The sequence below is a fragment of the Doryrhamphus excisus genome, chromosome 18 (genome assembly GCF_030265055.1).
Source record: "Doryrhamphus excisus isolate RoL2022-K1 chromosome 18, RoL_Dexc_1.0, whole genome shotgun sequence".
Classification (NCBI taxonomy): domain Eukaryota; kingdom Metazoa; phylum Chordata; class Actinopteri; order Syngnathiformes; family Syngnathidae; genus Doryrhamphus; species Doryrhamphus excisus.
This window is the reverse complement of record NC_080483.1, coordinates 15,608,106-15,627,500: the sequence shown is the minus strand read 5'-3', so window position 1 is coordinate 15,627,500 and position 19,395 is coordinate 15,608,106. Positions and strand designations below refer to the sequence as shown.

The following is a 19,395-nucleotide window of genomic DNA, read 5'->3' as shown; positions in this document are numbered from 1 at the left end:
GAAGACCCCCTCCTCTATTAAGGTTTTATGCACTTTTTTTTTTTTAAACTTTAAACTTTTTTTTTAAAGTATCAGTCCTCCCTAAACGCTTGTCCACCTGTAATGTGAGGCTTTGAGTAAACTAAGTGCTTCTAGACAGTCCTGGGGAGACACACTGGGAGCTTCTTCTTTGGCGATGGGGTGATTTACAAGCCGCCCCAAACGGGCCTGCTTCTTCTCACACACAGCAATGATGCATTCACTGACACACAGACACACGCATTCAGAGCTCACAGAGTGAGGGATGTTAGGTGTATTATGTGCCGGTCGTTATTTTCAACATTGTCTCCGTTGTCTTCTACCCAGCCTGTCTCAGTACAGTGAGGACAACATGATGGACCCCTACAACCTGGCCATCTGCTTCGGCCCCACCCTGATGTCTGTCCCCGAGGGTCACGACCAGGTCTCCTGCCAGGCGCATGTCAACGAACTCATTAAAACCATCATCATCCACCACGACACCATCTTCCCCAGACTGCAGGACCTTCAGGGCCCCATCTACACCATCCCTGGAGCTGGTGATGACTTCTGGTAAATCCCAGTGCGGCGGGGGCGGGGGGGGTGAGGTTGATGATTACAATGGGGCCAGAAAGAGGCGGTCGGTCGATTTGAGAGTGCAATGATTTGGAGGGGCGCCTCGGTTTTTCTTCAGGGCCAGAGGACCACGAGGATCAGCTTACCCTCCATCACGCAGGAGATTAAAGTTCTTGTACACATTGAAAGGTCAACTTTTCTGTAACAAACCACAGCAGCGGTTAATATAAATGCCTCCAGTAGTATCTGCTAAGTACCAGGAATGTACTTCTCAAGTTCTGTAAGTTCTGATGTATGACTCCCAGACCAAACTACCGCATGGAGATGTTTAGTCCTGGTGGACCACATGAAGAAGTGCTACATGCATGCTACATGTTTTCATGTGGCAAAGACAGCATCGCTCAGTGGTTCTCGATTCTTTTATGAAAAATGTTTATAATGAGGGGCCGCAAAATTGCCTGTGCATTTGTTTATCATTTTTACTCACAAATTTAGGCTTATTAAAAAGCAAAAAAAAATATTTTTTTTTATTATTAATTTTTTTTTTATTTAGATTTTTTTTTTATTAAAAAAACTAATTTAGGCTAACCCTGCAAGAAAAAATAGTGAATATATTTTTGAGTGACATTTAGTGACATTATATATAATATATAATAGTGACATTCTGAATGAACAAGCAGTTTATTTGGAATGTCTTATTTTATTTTATTTTTTTTTTGTTCCCAAAAAAAGCATCATTCAAAGTCATCGCTCGGGGCTTCTTGTTTATGTGTGACTGTTATGGTCTAAAATGGTGTGGCACATGTGACTTCACTCACAAATTTAGGCTTATTAAAAAGCAAAAAAATATATATATATTGAAAAAAATTTGGGAAAAAAAATTATAAAAAAATTATTAATTTTTTTTTATTAAAAAAACAAATGTAGGCTTATCCTGCAAGAAAAAATAGTGAATATATTTTTATGTGACATCCTGAGTGAACAAGCACTTTATTTGGAATGTCTTTTTTTTTTTTTTTTTTTTTTTACAAAAAAAGCATCATTCAAAGTCATCGCCTGGGGCTTCTTGTTTATGTGTGACTGTTATGATCTAAAATGGTGTGGCACATGTGACTTCACTCACAAATTTAGGCTTATTAAAAAGCAAAAAATAAAATTATTCAAAAAAAATTGGAATTTTTTTTTTAATTAAAAAAATATATATTACAATTTTTTTTAATTAAAAAAACAGATGTAGGCTTATCCTGCAAGAAAAAATAGTGAATATATTTTTATGTGACATCCTGAATGAACAAGCACTTTATTTGGAATGTCTTTTTTTTTTTTTTTTTTTACAAAAAAAGCATGATTCAAAGTCATCACTCGGGGCTTTTATGTGTGACTGTTATGATCTAAAATGGTGTGTAACATGTGATTTCACGCACAAATGTAGGCTTATTAAAAAGCAAAAAATATATATATTAAACAAAAATTTGGAAACATTTTTTTTTAATTCAAATTTTTTTCCAAATTTTTGGGGAAAAATGTTGATTTTTTTTAATGAAAAAATAATTTATTACAATTTTTTTTTGTTTTTTTGTTGAAAAACAAAATTTATTACAATTTTTTTTAATTAAAAAAATAAATGTAGGCTTATCCTTCAAGAAAAAAATAGTGAATTTATTTTTATGTGACATCCTGAATGAAGCACTTCATTTGGAATGTCTTTTTTTTTTTTTACAAAAAAAGCATCATTCAAAGTCATCGCTCGGGGCTTCTTGTTTATGTGTGACTGTTATGATCTAAAATGGTGTGGCACATGTGACTTCACTCACAAATTTAGGCTTATTAAAAAGCAAAAAAAAAATTGTTTAAAAAAAATTGGAAAAAAAAATTTATTAAAAAAATATTTTACAATTTTTTTTTAATTAAAAAAAACAAATGTAGGCTTATCCTACATTACATTTCCAATATAGTGAATATATTTTTATGTGACATCCTGAATGAACAAGCACTTTATTTGGAATGTCTTTTTTTGTTTTGTTTTTTTTACAAAAAAAGCATCATTCAAAGTCATCGCTCGGGGCTTCTTGTTTTTGTGTGACTGTTATGATCTAAAATGGTGTGGCACATGTGACTTCACTCACAAATTGAAAAGCAAAAAAAAAAATATTTTAAAAAAATGTGGAAAAAAAATTTAATAAAAAAAAATATTACAATTTTTTTTATTAAAAAACAAATGTAGGCTTATCCTGCAAGAAAAAATAGTGAATATATTTTTATGTGACATCCTGAATGACTGTTATGATCTAAAATGGTGTAGCACATGTGACTTCACTCACAAATTTAGGCTTATTAAAAAGCAAAAAAAAAGTATTAAAAAAAATTTGTATTAAAAAAATATTTTACAATTTTTTTTAATGAAAAAAACAAATGTAGGCTTATCCTACATTACATTTCCAATATAGTGAATATATTTTTATGTGACATCCTGAATGAACAAGCACTTTATTTGGAATGTCTTAAAAGCATAATTCAAAGTCATCGCTTGGGGCTTCTTGTTTATGTGTGACTGTTATGATCTAAAATGGTGTGGCACATGTGACTTCACTCACAAATTTAGGCTTATTAAAAAGCAAAAAAAAAAATTATTAAAAAAAATTTGGAAAAAATTTTTAATTAAAAAAATATTACAATTTTTTTTTATTAAAAAACAAATGTAGGCTTATCCTGCAAGAAAAAATAGTGAATATATTTTTATGTGACATCCTGAATGACTGTTATGATCTAAAATGGTGTGGCACATGTGACTTCACTCACAAATTTAGGCTTATTAAAAAGAAAAAAAAATTATAAAAAAAAAATTGGAAAAAAAAATTTAATTAAAAAAATATTTGCATTTTTTTTTATGAAAAAAACAAATGTAGGCTTATCCTGCATTACATTTCCAATATAGTGAATATATTTTTATGTGACATCCTGAATGAACAAGTCTTTTTTTTTTTTTTCCAAAAAAAGCATCATTCAAAGTCATCGCTCGGGGCTTCTTGTTTATGTGTGACTGTTATGATCTAAAATGGTGTGGCACATGTGACTTCATGTGACTGAGGCGCCGAATATGAGCTCAGACTGCAAGACGTCAACGCATGTCGACATACTTGACACAAGCCTCCTCTGTCCTCTTTTGTTCATTCTAGTGACAGTCCCCACTGTGAGCCCCCACTTGTGGAAGAGCCAGCGCCTGACGCCGTGTCCATTCGCCACAACAGCGAAGACGGTGCGTAAAAAAACGAGTCTTTGCGGCTTGAATGCTTTTCAACCGGCTCACATTCTGCTTGGATATTTTTAACATGTGCAAACTAACATACTCTGCATCGCTTTTTTTTTTCCCCTCCCTTCTCTCTTATTTGTGGCCGCCCATTCTGTCACTTCCTGTCTCTGTCCACCATCCTCTCAACTTCAGGCACCTTGGCTGTTTCAGAGTCCGACCCGGTTGAAGCCATTGCTCGTTTCGACTATTCCGGCCGCACCAGTCGCGAGCTGTCCTTCAAGAAGGGTGCGTCTTTATTTCTGTACCAGCGAGCGTCTGACGACTGGTGGGAAGGGAGACACAACGGCGTGGATGGACTGGTGCCGCATCAGTACATTGTGATCCAAGACATGTAAGATGTGTACAGTCCCCGTTAAATCCCCTCCAGAAATCCCCCTTTTGCTCAATCAGCAACTCATCGACGTCACCTGAAGTATGTCGGGGGGGTAGTGTTACTTCATGGCGTCCCACATCGACCACAGAGGGAGACTCCAGTTGTGGCTAATTGCTCTAAGCAGTTGAGTGCTTCACTGGCTCAAGGGAAATACACAAAAAAAACATTTAATTGTCTTTAAGACGTCCATAAGACTGTTTTATATGATTCTCCCATACAAAGAGTCAAACTTTTTTGTTCAGTAATTCATCGGCAAAAATGACCCATACTAGAATCAATGCATTTTTATGCCAATTTTGTCGTTTTGGTTAGGAATAATCACTTGTATGATATTTAGTATTATATTTAGGAGTTGATAAGTTGATAAGAATCAAAGGTTCCTATTGGATTCCATAGAAAATGCATGCATGCAGGTCATTTTTGACCCACTTGTGGAAAAACAAAAAATTCTTAAAATGTATAAAAAGTGAGTTAAAAATGTGTCTTAAAATTTCTTAAAATGTATAAAAACTGAGCTAAAAATGTGTCTTAAAATTTCTTAAAATGTATAAAAACTGAGCTAAAAATGTGTCTTAAAATTTCTTAAAATGTATAAAAGGTAAATTAAAAATGTGAATGGCATGATATCAAAAAGATGGTTTCTGAAAAATACCTGGATATGAAATTATAAAAATGTTTCATTACAAAGATATTTCAATTGACCCACTTATGGAAGGTTGGGGTAGTAACACAAAAACAAATGTTTCTTAAAATGTATAAAAAAGTGAGTTAAAATGTGTCTTAAAATTTCTTAAAATATATAAAAGGTAAGTTGAAAATGTGAATGGCATGATATCAAAAAGATGTTTTCTGAAAAATACCTGAATATGAAATTATAAAAATGTTTCATTACGAAGATATTTCAATTGACCCACTTATGGAAGGTTGGGGAATTAACACACACAAAAAAAAATCTTAAAATGTATTAAAGGTAAGGAATGGTATGATATCAAAAAGGTGTTTTTGAGGAATACCTGGACTATGAAATGATAAAAAATTTTCATTACAAAGATATTTCAAGAAAACAACCTGACCGGGTCATTTTTGACCCACCTATGGAAGGTTGGGGTAGTAACACACAAAAAAAAGTTTCTTAAAATGTATAAAAAATGAGTTAAAAATGTGTCTTAAAATTTCTTAAAATGTATGAAAGGTAAGTTAAAAATGTGAATGGCATGATATCAAAAATATGTTTTCTGAAAAATACCTAGATATTAAATTATAAAAATGTTTCATTACGAAGATATTTCAATTGACCCACTTATGGAAGGTTGGGGTAGTAACACAAAAACTAAAATTTCTTAAAATGTATAAAAGGTAAGTTAAAAATGTGGATGGCATGATATCAAAAACATGTTTTTTGAGGAATACCTGGAATATGAAATGATAATTTTTCATTACAAAGATATTTCAAGAAAACAACCTGACCGGGTCATTTTTGACCCACTTATGGAAGGTTGGGGTAGTAACACAAAAAAAAAAGTTTCTTAAAATGTATAAAAAATGAGTTAAAAATGTGTCTTAAAATTTCTTAAAATGTATGAAAGGTAAGTTAAAAATGTGAATGGCATGATATCAAAAAGATGTTTTCTGAAAAATACCTGGGTATGAAATTATAAAAATGTTTAATTACGAAGATATTTCAATTGACCCACTTATGGAAGGTTGGGGTAGTAACACAAAAACAAAAATTTCTTAAAATGTATAAAAGATAAGTTAAAAATGTGAATGGCATGATATCAAAAACATGTTTTTTGAGGAATACCTGGAATATGAAATGATAAAAAATTTTCATTACAAAGATATTTTAAGAAAACCGGGTCAATTTTGACCCACTTATGGAAGGTTGGGGTAGTAACACAAAAACAAAAATTTCTTAAATTGTTAAAAGTTAAAAATGTGAATGGCATGATATCAAAAACATGTTTTTTGAGGAATACCTGGAATATGAAATGATAAAAAAAAATTAATTACAAAGAAATTTCAAGAAAACAACCTGACCGGGTCATTTTTGCCCCACTTATGCATCTAAGGGTTAATACAAGCAATTGTTTTAAAGGACTGATGGAGGTCGAGGTAGCCCAAAACCTGATGTGGACGGCAGAGACCAGCTCGAAGAGAGAGTTTCCACTCGAGGAAGTGCTGCGTCACCCACTGGAGCTCACGTGGCGGACATCTACCTGGCCAACCTGAACAAGTAAGTCACAAGTAATTCTTTATGGGGAAAAATAAGTCACAGAAAAATATTTCTCTCATCCAGAATGAGGAAGCGTCCAGAGTCGGGGAACATCAGAAGAACATTCCGAAGTTCCGATAGCGATAGCCCAGGAGCCAGCGGAGGGGTGAGAACTGCATCCCTACCTGTTGGCGGAGCTCTGGTGAAAGAGTCTACAGACAAACGTCCCGTTAGCGCTCACAGCATCCTCAACTCCATCACACGCCACTCCTCGCTGAAGACCAAAGTACCGTGACTTTTAGCTTCTTATCGTTATGTTCGTTCAAGCGATGACGACATGAATGAATAATTTGAACTTTTTAGGTGGAGAGCCCTCAGTTGCGGAAAACAACTCCAGCAGGACGCTCCAAGAGCTTCAGCAACCACAGACCTCTGGAACCTGAGGTCATAGCGCCGTTGGAGCACAGCTCACAGGTATGCTCCGCTATTATTGACAACCGTTATTAAGGATTATCGAGACTTATAATATTTGTTATCATTTTCATTTTTTCATGTAAATTGAGGGAGCAAAAGCAGTATCGGGCACAAATATCGATCTAAGCAAAATCGGCCATCGGCTAAGAGTGATGGGAAAAAATCGGTATCGGCATCAGCCCGAAAAAAAAAAACATATCGGTCGATCCCTCCATCCGGGCTGGGAGAGTGGAAAAATACATTTCGTCAAATCATACTGTCATTGAAGAAAATGTGTAAAAAAAAAAAGGTGAAAGTGCTTTGTGTACAATGGATTTGTTTTGCGTCATAATTGTAAACAAATTTGCCAAAAATATATATCTATTGGGTGTTTTTTTTTTTTAGAATTTTCACAGGGAAAAAATGAATTTAATTGTAAATAAATTAGCAAAATAAGTCATAATTATTAGGTGTTTTGTCTGAAATTTTCATGGGGAAAAATTAATTTAATTGTAAAGAAATTAGAAAAATAAATTATAATTATTAGCTGAAATTTTGATGTGGAAAAATTAATTTAATTGTAAAGAAATTCAAAAAATAAATTATAATTATTAGGTGTTTTGTCTGAAATTTTCATGGGGAAAATTTAATTTAATTATAAAGAAATTAGAAAAATAAATTATAATTATTTGGTGTTTTGTCTGAAATTTTCATGGGGAAAAATTAATTTAATTGTAAAGCAATTAAAAAAAAATCATAATTATTAGGTGTTTTGTCTGAAATTTTCATGGGGAAAAATTAATTTAATTGTAAAGAAATTAGAAAAATAAATCATATCATTATTGGGTGTTTTGTTTGTTATAAAAAGTCACTACAGGACAAGATTTATTTTTTTTCCTTCATTGTAATTCAAAATACAGTTAGCTAAAAGCTAAAAGCCCAAGATGCTAACTTCCTGTCCAACTTCTTCACAGTTAAAGTCGTATTAACTTTTGGTTTCAGGACATTGAGGCGGCCATGAGCTCCGCCCTGAGCGAGCTCAGGGAGCTGGAACGACAGAGCACCTCCAAACACACCCCCGACGTGGTCCTCGACACGCTGGAGCAGCTGAAAGGTGTGAGCGGTGGAGGAGGCGGAGCCTCGGAACCCTCCAGCCCACTCCACTCCCGCCTGTTACGCGACAGCGAGGGGGGCTCCTCGCACGGCCACCCGCTCCAGCGCAGCGCCTCCTCGGCTAGCGACGTGCCCTCCTCCTTCAGAGCCGCCAAGGGTCAACCGAGGAGCCCCCTTCCTTCGGCCACGTCGCCTTCGCTGTCCTCTTCTTCGCTCTCCTCGTCCGTTCCCTCGTTCAGAGAGCTGCGTCCACCGGCAACGAGGCCCAAGCCGGTAGTGTTCCCAAAGAGCGGCGGCGGCGGCACTGGCAGTCCGGCGATGGGGTCCCCGACATCCACCGTGCCCCCGACACCTCCTCCTCCGCCCGTGGGGCACACACACTCCCTCCCGCACACCCCTCCTCCGCCGCCTCCCCCCCAGTCTAATGACAAATCCTGCCCGGCTTAGCACGTTTTTTTTTTTACTTCCTGCTTGAATCTGATCTCAGCTCTTCTAGCACTTAGCTTGTTCTTCATACTCTCACTCACTACTCACTGTAGCACTCACCGCTGGCGAGGGTTCGGGGACGAGATTGGACACAATAGCTCGTTTTGTTTGACTTCACGTGGAGATTTACGCGAGGAATAAGCTCTGTTTGATTCCTAAGAAGAGACTGTGAAATTTGGTCATATGAAACACACTTGCTGCTTCACACGTGGAACTCGGGAGTGAAAGTAAGAAAAGAAAAAAAAAAAAAACGGGGCCAAATACGAGCAAGAGTGAGAGCTTTATCTATTCATTTGTGTTTATTACTGTTTGTTCTCGGTTCACTAAACTCTTGAATCAAGATTAATTCTAAATATAGCAATAATAATAATAAAAGCTGGTAAGTTTGAGGCATTATATGCTGCTTTTCTCCTGCAGCTTTTCTTCTATGTGTAGGGGACCACTGAAAGCCAGCATTTGTTTTTTTTTTTTGTTTTTTTTTTGTACATGTGATATTGAACTGTATACACACACGTTATTATGTGTGTGTGTGGTGTTTTGTGGCAGCTAAACACCTTTCAGGTTGCATGCTGTGGCCATTAGACAGCAGCTGACAGCAGTCATTGATATGCAATACCGACAGGAGGGTTGCTATTAAAAGAAAACAAAAAAAAAAAAAAAGACAGCTTGCTCATATAATTACACTTCACAACTTGCAGTAAAAAAAAAATCATGATTCTAATGGTGTTTATGTATGTTTATTAATAATGATGGTAACTGGAAGCCTGGAGCAGAGGAAGTTTTTTTTTTAATTTTTTTTTTTTTTTTTTTGTGTTTAGCCAGAAGCACAACCAACCACCTCATTCGATGACTTATTAAGCAAACTTTTATTCTGCTTTTTTTTTTTTTTTTTTTTTTTCACTGTTACTGTTTTCTGGTCAGATGTGGAACTGTGATGGTTTATGATCGTATGCATGGGAGCATGCTTGGATAAATGGATGGATGAATGAATGGATGGATGCACCATTGCAACAGGCAAAAAAAAAAAAAAAATGGTGCACAACATAGGTCGCACACAACCATGACACCTTTAGAGGAGTGGCCAAAGAAGAACCTATTAAATATTAAATATACGCTTTTGCAAGTATCTCAACTAATTCATAAGTGTTCATTTCTTTGGAATCAACACCGAATCTCCCACTCTCTCTACCAAGTGAATCACACTTGTACATGTGTTTTTTTTTAAATATCTGTATAATGATTGCATCTATTTTTGTTGCTCTTACCTCATCATGACAACTGGAGGGGACTGTGACTGTGGATGATTAGAGCGGTTGCCGCGTTTGTCTCGAATCAAATATCTTGCACTTGAACAAGTTGGCTCTGCGTGTGGACTAACCGTGCGTGCGGGTGATTTTATCAAGATTTGTCAAATATGCATTTGTGAACCATTGAAACAGTTGAACTAAAAGACAAAAAAAAAACAGACTGTAATGTCAAATCTATTTATAGTCGTCTTTGTTTTACTGGAGAATCCTGTGTTCGGATGTACTTTGTATATACAATGTTGTACATTACAGAGGTACACTCTTTTTTTTTTGGTACAATATTGTACAGTAATATCAACAGTGGTTTAATCACATAGGCCTTATATACTTCCATGTGTAGTTCTTGTCGTAGAGTCTTTTTTTTTTATTAAATAAACATTGCTTGCTATAATGTACCATTGAGCAGTCATCATTTAGATTGTTATGAACATAATTCATAGCTGGGATATGTTGTAGCTCACTAAAAATTATCACAACATAAATAAGGCATTAAAGTCACAGTCAAGCAAACGTAGAATACTATATAAATACTATATAAATGTATGAGTAAGCTAAGTACACAGTACTGTTGTGTGTAATTGTTATATTTGTTTGCCGAGAAAGCGGCTCCGTCGTGAACCTTAATTGTTTAGGTAGACTACAACTCCCAGAAGCCACCTTGAAGCAGAATTGCTTGTCTGACGAGCCGCCATTTTTTATTTTTTTTATTAATCTGAGAAATATGTATTCGTGACGACGCAATAGTATTAAACCCATTTAATTTAATTTTTAATTAATTTTAATTTACGGACTATTACTATTGTTTTGAGCCCTTAAGGAAGTGATTAATAAAGTTTTTTTGAGAAGAGGGGAAAAAAATCATGTCACGTGATCAATATGGAGCGAAGTTGGAGACGACACAAAATAGCTTAAACTGTACATTATTACATAAAATTCACACAAGGAGAGGCGAAATGGCTCAGAAGACGAACACAACGTATGGACGAAGTGTCCCGGTTTGAAACTTTTTGAAACGTTTTCACATTTTTGTTCCGTTTCCGCAATGAAAATGTCAACCGCAGCAGAGCACTTCCTCCGTGTGTCAGGTTAAGGCTGCCTTCTTGGAACGAGTTTTGGACAAAGTAGAGCGTCAACAACAAGTCGTCCTTTCGCTTTCTCCCTTCTTTGTTAAGATTCTTAAGACGTTCCTACTCAGGTGTGTTTTCTCCGGCGACTGGCAGTTTTTCATTTACACGGACGCCGCCATTTTTATTTGTGTAGACATTTAAATAAATGCTAATTTTTTTTTTATCGTACACTACAGACATCACAGTAAAATCTGAGTACCGTTGCTGAAACTCCGGAAAGGTAGGATGTTATGTAAATATAAATTTATAATAATAATTTCTGTTTGACAACAGGAAACTAATGTCGTTGTGTCCATTTTGTGTCAGGCATGACAGCCAGCACCCCCAGCTACCTGTGGTCCTTACAGGATGTCCTGGGTCAAGGGGCAACTGCCTACGTTTACAAGGCTCGAAATAAGGTGACAATTAATCACTATAAATGTATTTTCGTATCAGTTTTGACAAAATGCTTATAAATGTATCATAAATGATCAGAGGACGGGAGAGTTAGTAGCCGTCAAGGTGTTCAACATGGCGAGCTACAGCCGCACTCAGGAGGTCCAGATGAGGGAGTTTGACCTGCTCAGGAAGCTCAACCACAGGAACATTGTCAGGCTTTATGCCGTGGAGGAGGTAAAGACACCATTCACGCACGAAAAAAAAGCAATATGTATGACCTATGACCTTTTATCTTTGGTAGCTGCCCTCCAAACAGAAGGTGCTCGTGATGGAATATTGCTCTGGAGGAAGTTTGCTCAGTTTGCTTGAGGAGCCGGAAAATGCCTTCGGACTTCCCGAGACCGAGTTTCTCAATGTGTTGCAATGCGTTGGTAGGAATTCAATTATTATTAGCCATATTTAATAATAATAATCATACATTTTATTTGTATAGCGCTTTCAAAATACTCAAAGACACTTTACAGAAAAAATGAGTAGAATAAAGGCAAGTAAACAGAGTAATAGATACGTTAAAATACAACATTCATTCGTTTATACACAGTTAAAACATGAGTAAAAGCGGGGCGGGGCACAGTAGTCGGGTATAAAAAGTTAGACATTAAAAACAGATTTAAAGAGGTGGGTTTTGAGTTTTTTGAAGGAGGGAAGGTATTTACTCGGAAGCTGTGACAAGGAAGTCTACCACTTTTTTTGTCACCATTAGTTAGATTTCTGGTTCTAGCGTTATCATGTTTTTCCTCTGTGTCAACATCGGTACTCTTCACCAAAAAAATAACAGTTATAAGTTTAAAACAGGGGTCTCAAACTCAATTTACTTGGGGGCCACTGGAGCTAGGGTCTGGGTGAGACTGGGCCGCATCAGGTTTTCAAAAAAAAAAAAAAAACGCATTTATTAAAAACTGAAAAATGAATAAACTTTGCTTTTGTTCCGATTTTCTACAAGAAAAGCTCTGATAAAACATTCCACTGTTCTCAAATATCTTCATTTTTATTTTTCTACACAAAATAAGATGAAAAATAAATAAACAAATCAAGAATAAAGAAAATCAATCAGTAATAAATACATCTAATAATAATAATAATAAAACACCAAATAATAAAAACTTAAGAAACCACATAGTTGGTGGGTAGACAAATTATTTTTTTCAGATTAAAATTAACAAAGCATTATTAGAGCCCTGTAGACATGACAAAACACGACTATAGTCACATTTATACTCTTTTTATTTACAACATATTGTGCAACTGCAGGGTCTTGAGACACATGCTTACTCGCAAACTAGAGAGCTAGCAACCTAAACGGTAGCCTTCAAACTTAAATAGCCAAAAAACTTACCACTTCCACACGGATAGGGAGGATAACTATTAACAGTTATTTAACCTTTAACATGAACATTAATCAAACGTAATAATTTTTTCTGGGTACATGATACCATACAGCATCCATATCAAACTTGCGCGGGCCGCACTGACATTAAACTTTCATATCAAGACGGGGGCCTCAAACTAGTGTCCTGCGGGCCACATTTGGCCCGTGGGCCACGTGTTTGAGACCCCTGGTTTAAAACATGTGGCATTATGAGGCTCACTGAGGTAAAGTTTTGCAAGATTTTGAGGTTCCATTGTATTTTTATTATTATAACTGTTATAAGGGTTGTGTTGACTCTATTTAATGATATTCTTCCATTCTATCCAGTGCAGGGAATGAACCACCTACGAGAGAATGGCGTCGTACACCGCGATATTAAACCTGGCAACATTATGCGTCAGACAGGAGAGGACAGCAGGTCTGTCTATAAGCTGACTGACTTTGGAGCGGCACGAGAGTTGGACGATGACGAAAAGTTTGTGTCCATCTACGGAACCGAAGAATATCTGGTAAGCTATCAGTTAAAAGGATCAATATGTTGGTGATCTGAATGTAACTTGGTGATCTGAAGACATAACCAGTTTTAACCATCATTAAGCCTTTATTATGGCGCCCTCTGGCGGCTGAAATAATAAATGCACAGAATATTCAAGGTCCATATTAACTAATTTCCCATAACTTATATGTATTTGTAATTGAGACACATTTTTTGGTTGCAGCCATATTGTGTACTTTTATAGTGTACTTACATTTGATTATAGTGTACTTACATTTGATTAATGAACAATCCTTACACACAAATAATACTTAAAGCTTGCATTTGTTTATAGCACCCAGACATGTATGAGCGTGCGGTGCTCCGTAAGCCTCACCAGAAGTCCTATGGAGTGAACGTGGACCTGTGGAGCGTGGGTGTAACATTTTACCACGCTGCCACGGGGAGTCTTCCCTTTGTGCCGTACGGCGGGCCCCGCAGGGACAAGCAAACCATGTAATCAGAACACTTTCTTGCACTTGCAGTTTTTGCTCGTTTTGCCTGACGAGTGTACATTCTTGTGCAGGTACAAAATCACCACAGAGAAACCGACGGGAGCCATTTCTGGAATACAGCAAGTTGAGAACGGACCAATAGAGTGGAGTTCACATCTACCTCACAGCTGCCAACTGTCAGAGTATGTAACTTCCTGGGTTTGTACAGTGTGTGTATACATCATAAGTGTTTAGAGCATCTACAATTGAGTATCACAGTACTAAAATTCTTTACCGTACATACAAGTTACATTTTGTGTGTTAACAAACACAAATGGTAAATCTTTCTTCAATTTTGTTAGACTTATTACTCGCAGTGTCAAAAGATATAGCAAGATAATTAACAAAAAAATGATTGCGGGCACTAAGCCTGGAACGATAATAACTTAATTCATCACACAACAACTGAATAATTTTAGTATAATATATATTATTTTAATAATAAATATGTAAAAAATAATAATGTATAATATATATATATATATGTATTTAATATAGTGCAAAGAGTGTAAAAAAAGTAAAAATTTTTCATAGTACTTAAAAGTAAAATTACCAAAATATTATAATTTTGTCTCATAGACCCAATTTCATGTGTCTCTCGTGACACCCCTACTTATTATTAAGGATGGCCTATTCCTACTTTGTCATGTCAGATTCCAGTACTCCAGTAGTAATTGATTTGTATACATATATTTTGCTTCATATATACCCCTAAAAAAATTGTAAAAGTTCAAACTGTGAAACAATCTGCTTCCCTTAAGGGAGAAATTGAATTGCCCCCAACATGACTAGTCATGCACTACTACTACTGCATCATTATTATTTGCATGATGTTTTGTGGGATACATTGTGGTTGTCTGCGTGTCTTCGCCTGTCCCCCTAGGGGCCTCAGGATGCATCTTGTTCCTGTACTTGCTGGTATACTTGAGGCAGATCAGGAGAGATGTTGGGGCTTTGACCAGTTCTTCACAGCCACGACTGACATACTACAGCGGCAACCAGTGCACCTCTTTGCTCTCCAGCAGGCCATGGCGCACTGTGTCTACATACACCATTACAACACGTGAGGCTATAGATGGCGTAGTATCGTAGAACTGTTTAGTATTATTTGTATCACATGACCAACAGCGATATGTTGCGTATCAATATGCCCAGGGTGACTGTGTTCTTTGAGGAGGTGGCATCGCAGACTGGAATCGATGTCCCGTACCAACAGCTGCTCTACTTGGGTCATGAGCTTCCACTTGAGGGCGGCATGAAAGTGGTCAACCTCCCGAACACGACACGTGACCGGCCTCTCATCCTGGTCAGTCACAGGCCAGAAACAAACAGCAGCCTGCCCTTCAGAGAACGTAAGAGACATGTTTTCTAATATCTGGCGTATGCAGCATCTTAGAAAACGACAGTGATTTCACTGTACTGTATATATCGCCTAACTACTAACAACTCTGCTCCGTTTTTTGTAGCAGAGACTCCAATCATCCCTTCCAGGTTTGATGTGAAGGCAGACTACAACTTCTCCAAGGTGCCGCTGCCATCATTGATTTCATTGTTGCACCACTGTTTAAAAATCAATGCATTCTTGCTCAGCTGTTCATTCGTCACTACCTGCCCCCATTTGATTGCCATGACAGGTAATAGTTGGAGTCGTCCACCAGTATCTCAGGATAGCACAGCTGCTGCACTCACACAGAGAGCTTCTGCTGGAAGGATATTACTGTTACATGTGAGGATCACTCTTATGTTGTTATTGTCATTTTTGGCTGATAAAAAAGGGTATCAACACCATCAACCATCCATGAACCAGGAAGTAGTTTGCTAAATAATGAAAGGACTGCCAAGATTTTGGCTTTTAAAGGCAGTGTTTTAATGGTTGTTGCCAATAAATTGCTTAAGATTTTTTTTTTCATTTTGAAGTTATACACAGAACACCCTTAAGGTCCAACAATGCAAAATTAAAATTAATGCAATTTCTGGTCTTAATCAGGAGAATGAGTGTAGGTCATACTGTATTAGATTTTGCAGTTGTATCTAATGCCACGTATATTGGTGTAGTTATCTAAACTGTGTTTAATATAAGGGCTTGGGGTGTTTATTGACGTAACAGCACAGGCTAACCTTCAGCTTTACAGATGCCAGGTCTACTGTGCAGTTTGTGTTTTTTTGTATTAATGGTAGATATCTTTTTCTAGTTTCAAAACTACAATAACTACTCTTTTTTTTTTTCAGGATGAGATTGTTCACAGAGTGTGGAGGAGCCATGCAGAGTATTGCAAAGATCAGCATAAGACTCAAGTCCTGCCTCAGTATGCAACACAGGATAATCACCTTGTGAGTCCAGAAAATAAATACTACAAAAATGTATATTTGTCCTTACCCTTATTAAAGTTAACATTTTTGTAATGTCTTAAGAGGTCATCGGACTATTGAAAACATGGATGCAGCTGGTAAGAATGACAGATTGCAGCAGGTAAGCAACACCAGCAAGCTTCCGGATCATTCTGTATATCTTATATCGGTTTAAAACGTGTAAAGGAACAAATTATACTACTAAACACTACACAATTTGGTACTGCCGTCCCTGCAGGTCAATGAGCACCTGCCCATGTATGCTGCAGGCATCCAGGATTTTCAAAACCGCCTGGAGCGCTTACAGATAGAGCAGGCTAAGCTAGCAGAAGCACAGGCCAGTGAGAACAGGTACTTTTGGAAAGTCGGCAAGGCGCCGCTTCACTGTTTTTTTTTAACTATTTCTGTCTCCTTCAGGTGTCAGAGAATGCGGATGCTCCTCCAGAAGATTATGTCGATTCATCAACTATACCATAAAGACAAACACCCAGGGAGTATGTATACATCTCTTGCAGATCTGTTTCAATGTTTGCAGCACCTGACCTCTCATTTTCTTCACAGAGTTACCATATAACGACGAACAAATACATAAGTTTGAGAAGTATGCGCCACACGTAGTATATACCTGCTGCCCTACTCGCCTAAACTAAGAATGTTATCCTATAATCTTCTTATCCTTCATCCATCCCAGAATCCACTTGTGCTCGTACATCAAGCAAGTGAAATCTCTCTTCAGGGATGACTGTGTGCAAAGATACAAGGAGCTCTTGGTCACCACCAGGACATGGAGCAGGTTAGCGCACGCTCGGACCCCAAAACCGTATATAACTATAACAGAATAAAAAAAAATATTTGAATGAATATATTCAGTTAAATTATTTTCATCATTTATTTTCAGTGTTTTACTAGAAATGCAGACACATCTTCAGGACTTTGGTTCCTTCTCCACGGGCTTGTTGGCAGACCTGGAGATCACTGAGCAGCAGCAGAACAAAGTGAGATTGAAACTGTATAGATGTAAAATGAACCACTAAGATATTTATCATTATATCTGATTATAATATCATCATAATATATGTGGTTAAGGCCACACACTCTTAAGGACTTTTCCTTCCATGCGTCCATTTTCTATACCTCTTATCCTCACTAGCGTCGCGGGGGTATGCTGGAGCCTATCACAGCTGACTTCATGCGAGATGCGTGGTCGCCAATTACAGGGCACATATAGACAAACAACCATTCACACTCACATTCATACCTATGGACAATTTGGTGTCGCCAATTAACCTAGCATGTTTTTAGAATACCCAAGCGGAGAATCGAACCCTGGTCTCCACAATCTCCTGACTGTGTGGCCAACATGCTAACCACTCGGCCATACTTTTTTTTTTTTTTTTTTCAGAAAAAGGTATTAATCTTATGAGAATAAAGGCATAATTTTAAGTGAGCATAAACCATTTCCACTTAAGTGTAACAATCAGAGATCCATAGCTGTTGTGTGACTTTACTGTATGCTGGTTGTGGTGGTGTTGTTTGTATAAGTGATGTTTCAGTGTAGCGTATCTTCCATCCACCTCAAGACGCTGGACAGAATCTTGGTCACACTGCAGACCAGCAGAATAGGACAGCAGCAGCAGGACCAGCAGCAGGAGGTACCACCCAGGGACAAGGATGAAATGGTGTCCAGGTTTGTGTTTGTGTGTCTGTGTATATGTGTGTGCACCGACAGTTGGCCTGTCAGCGTATCCTTTGTTATTCCAGGATGTACCACCTTAAGGACGAAATGGAAATTCTTGTCCGGGAACTGCAATGTAACAACACCATTATTGAGAGGTCTGTGAAATACTCATATAACACCACAAAATCAACCCCAGCATATTTTACAATATGTTTTTTTTTTCTGTAGTCTAGGGGCAGTGAACTCCTCATCAGCTGTCGACTCTAGCTTGGCCCGGCCTGCTACGCTGTGACCGGCGCCTACCGGTAGTTTTAATTGCCTCAGGAACAGATGCTGGTTGACCGCTGTGATGCTACCAAGGACTACCTGCTGAAAGAAGGAGCTGAAATAAGCAAAATGGAACCAATTAAGAGATAAGACAGTTGGGGGTAGAGCCACTCATGTTTTTTTATGTGTGAGGGCTTGTCATGATAACACATTTTGCTGGTCAATAATTGCTACAAATTTTTTGAAAATATTTTTGAGACCATTTTTTTTTAATGAATCATTGTCATGAGATGTGTAATTCACATTTCAGCCACTAGATGGGCATAGTGGAGCGAGTGAGCTACTTTAGCTTTACACAGAAGTTGCCTATAAGTATATTGTTTAAAATATATGCCATATAACCGTATTGAATGGTTGCAATGCAGTGAGCGACTGTCTGTGACTTGCACTCCATTTTCACCTTTTTATTTATATTAACATTGCCTCAATAAGCATTTACTGTCCGGACAAAGGCTCTCTTTGCTGCACATCCAGGGGTATTTCTTTTTTGACTCGTGGAGAAAACTGCTGGCGTTGGTCGTCAGTGTTCACGCACCCACTTTGTTTATTCTGTTTAAAACCCAAAATAGTCCTCTCACAAGGCTAACTGCTAACCGTCTGTATCTGCTCACTAGTAGCCCGGGCGCCACGAATGATGAGGGGTCATCTCTGCGTCTGTGTGTAGAAGAGGCCAAAGTCTTCCTGCTACCATTCTCCCTTTTTGTAAGTGTTTCAGCTTATCAGTCGCTGTGTTTTAATTCCATTGTCTACTCCAGGTATGTGATTAAATCAATCAACATCCCCTCTCTATCTAGTTGCTGTACATTTATAATACGATTGCCCTTTTCATGTAGTCATAGGCGTTTATTCAGTTATCTGCATATGACTAACAGTTCAACCATAGAATTAAAATACCCGCCTCAAAAAGGTGGGGAAATTACCACGTAAAAAAAAAAAAAATACTCTGTGCTGAATTAATATTGGTCATTTGACTTTTTGTTTGACACTTTTTACCATATTTCCCTCAATTTGGTAGACAATTGTGTATTATCATGAGAAAAGTGGAAGTAAATATACATTAAACGTTCCCTCAAGTTTCCAGGAATGCCTCTGACGTGTTGAAACGTCTCGGTAAGGTCGTCTGTGGTTTTAAAGAGGAAAATGTGACGGTGAGTCGTACTGATCTTTTTATTATCTTTCACCTCGCAACATCAGATCTCTTCACATCCAATTTTTTGAGACTGTATTGTCATATAAACAGCATGTGTA

The 19,395-nt window shown here is 37.2% G+C and overlaps 2 protein-coding genes across 4 annotated transcripts in view; both read left to right on the top strand.

Annotated features, from left to right (window-relative positions):
• Positions 1–10,225, top strand: part of srgap2 (SLIT-ROBO Rho GTPase activating protein 2) — an 80,947-nt gene extending 70,722 nt beyond the window's left edge. The window contains exons 17-23 of one of the 2 annotated variants that reach the window (XM_058055621.1): positions 346–570; positions 3,750–3,829; positions 4,034–4,214; positions 6,355–6,492; positions 6,556–6,757; positions 6,835–6,945; positions 7,927–10,225. In XM_058055621.1, coding sequence (XP_057911604.1) covers positions 346–570; positions 3,750–3,829; positions 4,034–4,214; positions 6,355–6,492; positions 6,556–6,757; positions 6,835–6,945; positions 7,927–8,484 — 1,495 coding nt within the window. In that variant the 3' untranslated portion in view covers positions 8,485–10,225. Of the gene's footprint in view, positions 1–345; positions 571–3,749; positions 3,830–4,015; positions 4,215–6,354; positions 6,493–6,555; positions 6,758–6,834; positions 6,946–7,926 lie in introns of both variants that reach the window. The other variant, XM_058055620.1, reaches the window with a different exon arrangement.
• A 444-nt stretch (positions 10,226–10,669) lies between these two features.
• ikbke (inhibitor of nuclear factor kappa B kinase subunit epsilon) lies at positions 10,670–19,348 on the top strand. 2 transcript variants are annotated; one of them, XM_058055623.1, is made up of 22 exons: positions 10,670–11,025; positions 11,134–11,177; positions 11,264–11,355; positions 11,432–11,569; positions 11,637–11,766; positions 13,092–13,273; positions 13,595–13,755; positions 13,826–13,936; positions 14,677–14,856; positions 14,949–15,145; positions 15,260–15,318; positions 15,428–15,519; positions 16,023–16,124; positions 16,206–16,263; positions 16,381–16,493; positions 16,560–16,636; positions 16,704–16,743; positions 16,834–16,935; positions 17,041–17,137; positions 17,723–17,829; positions 17,904–17,975; positions 18,049–19,348. In XM_058055623.1, the coding sequence occupies exons 3-22, from the start codon at positions 11,266–11,268 to the stop codon at positions 18,110–18,112; spliced, it is 2,172 nt and encodes a 723-aa protein (XP_057911606.1). In that variant the 5' UTR covers positions 10,670–11,025; positions 11,134–11,177; positions 11,264–11,265; the 3' UTR covers positions 18,113–19,348. The 2 variants fall into 2 exon arrangements, with proteins under 2 accessions (XP_057911606.1, XP_057911607.1); XM_058055624.1 differs by having other exon boundaries at positions 10,670–11,177.
• Positions 19,349–19,395: the final 47 nt, after the last annotated feature.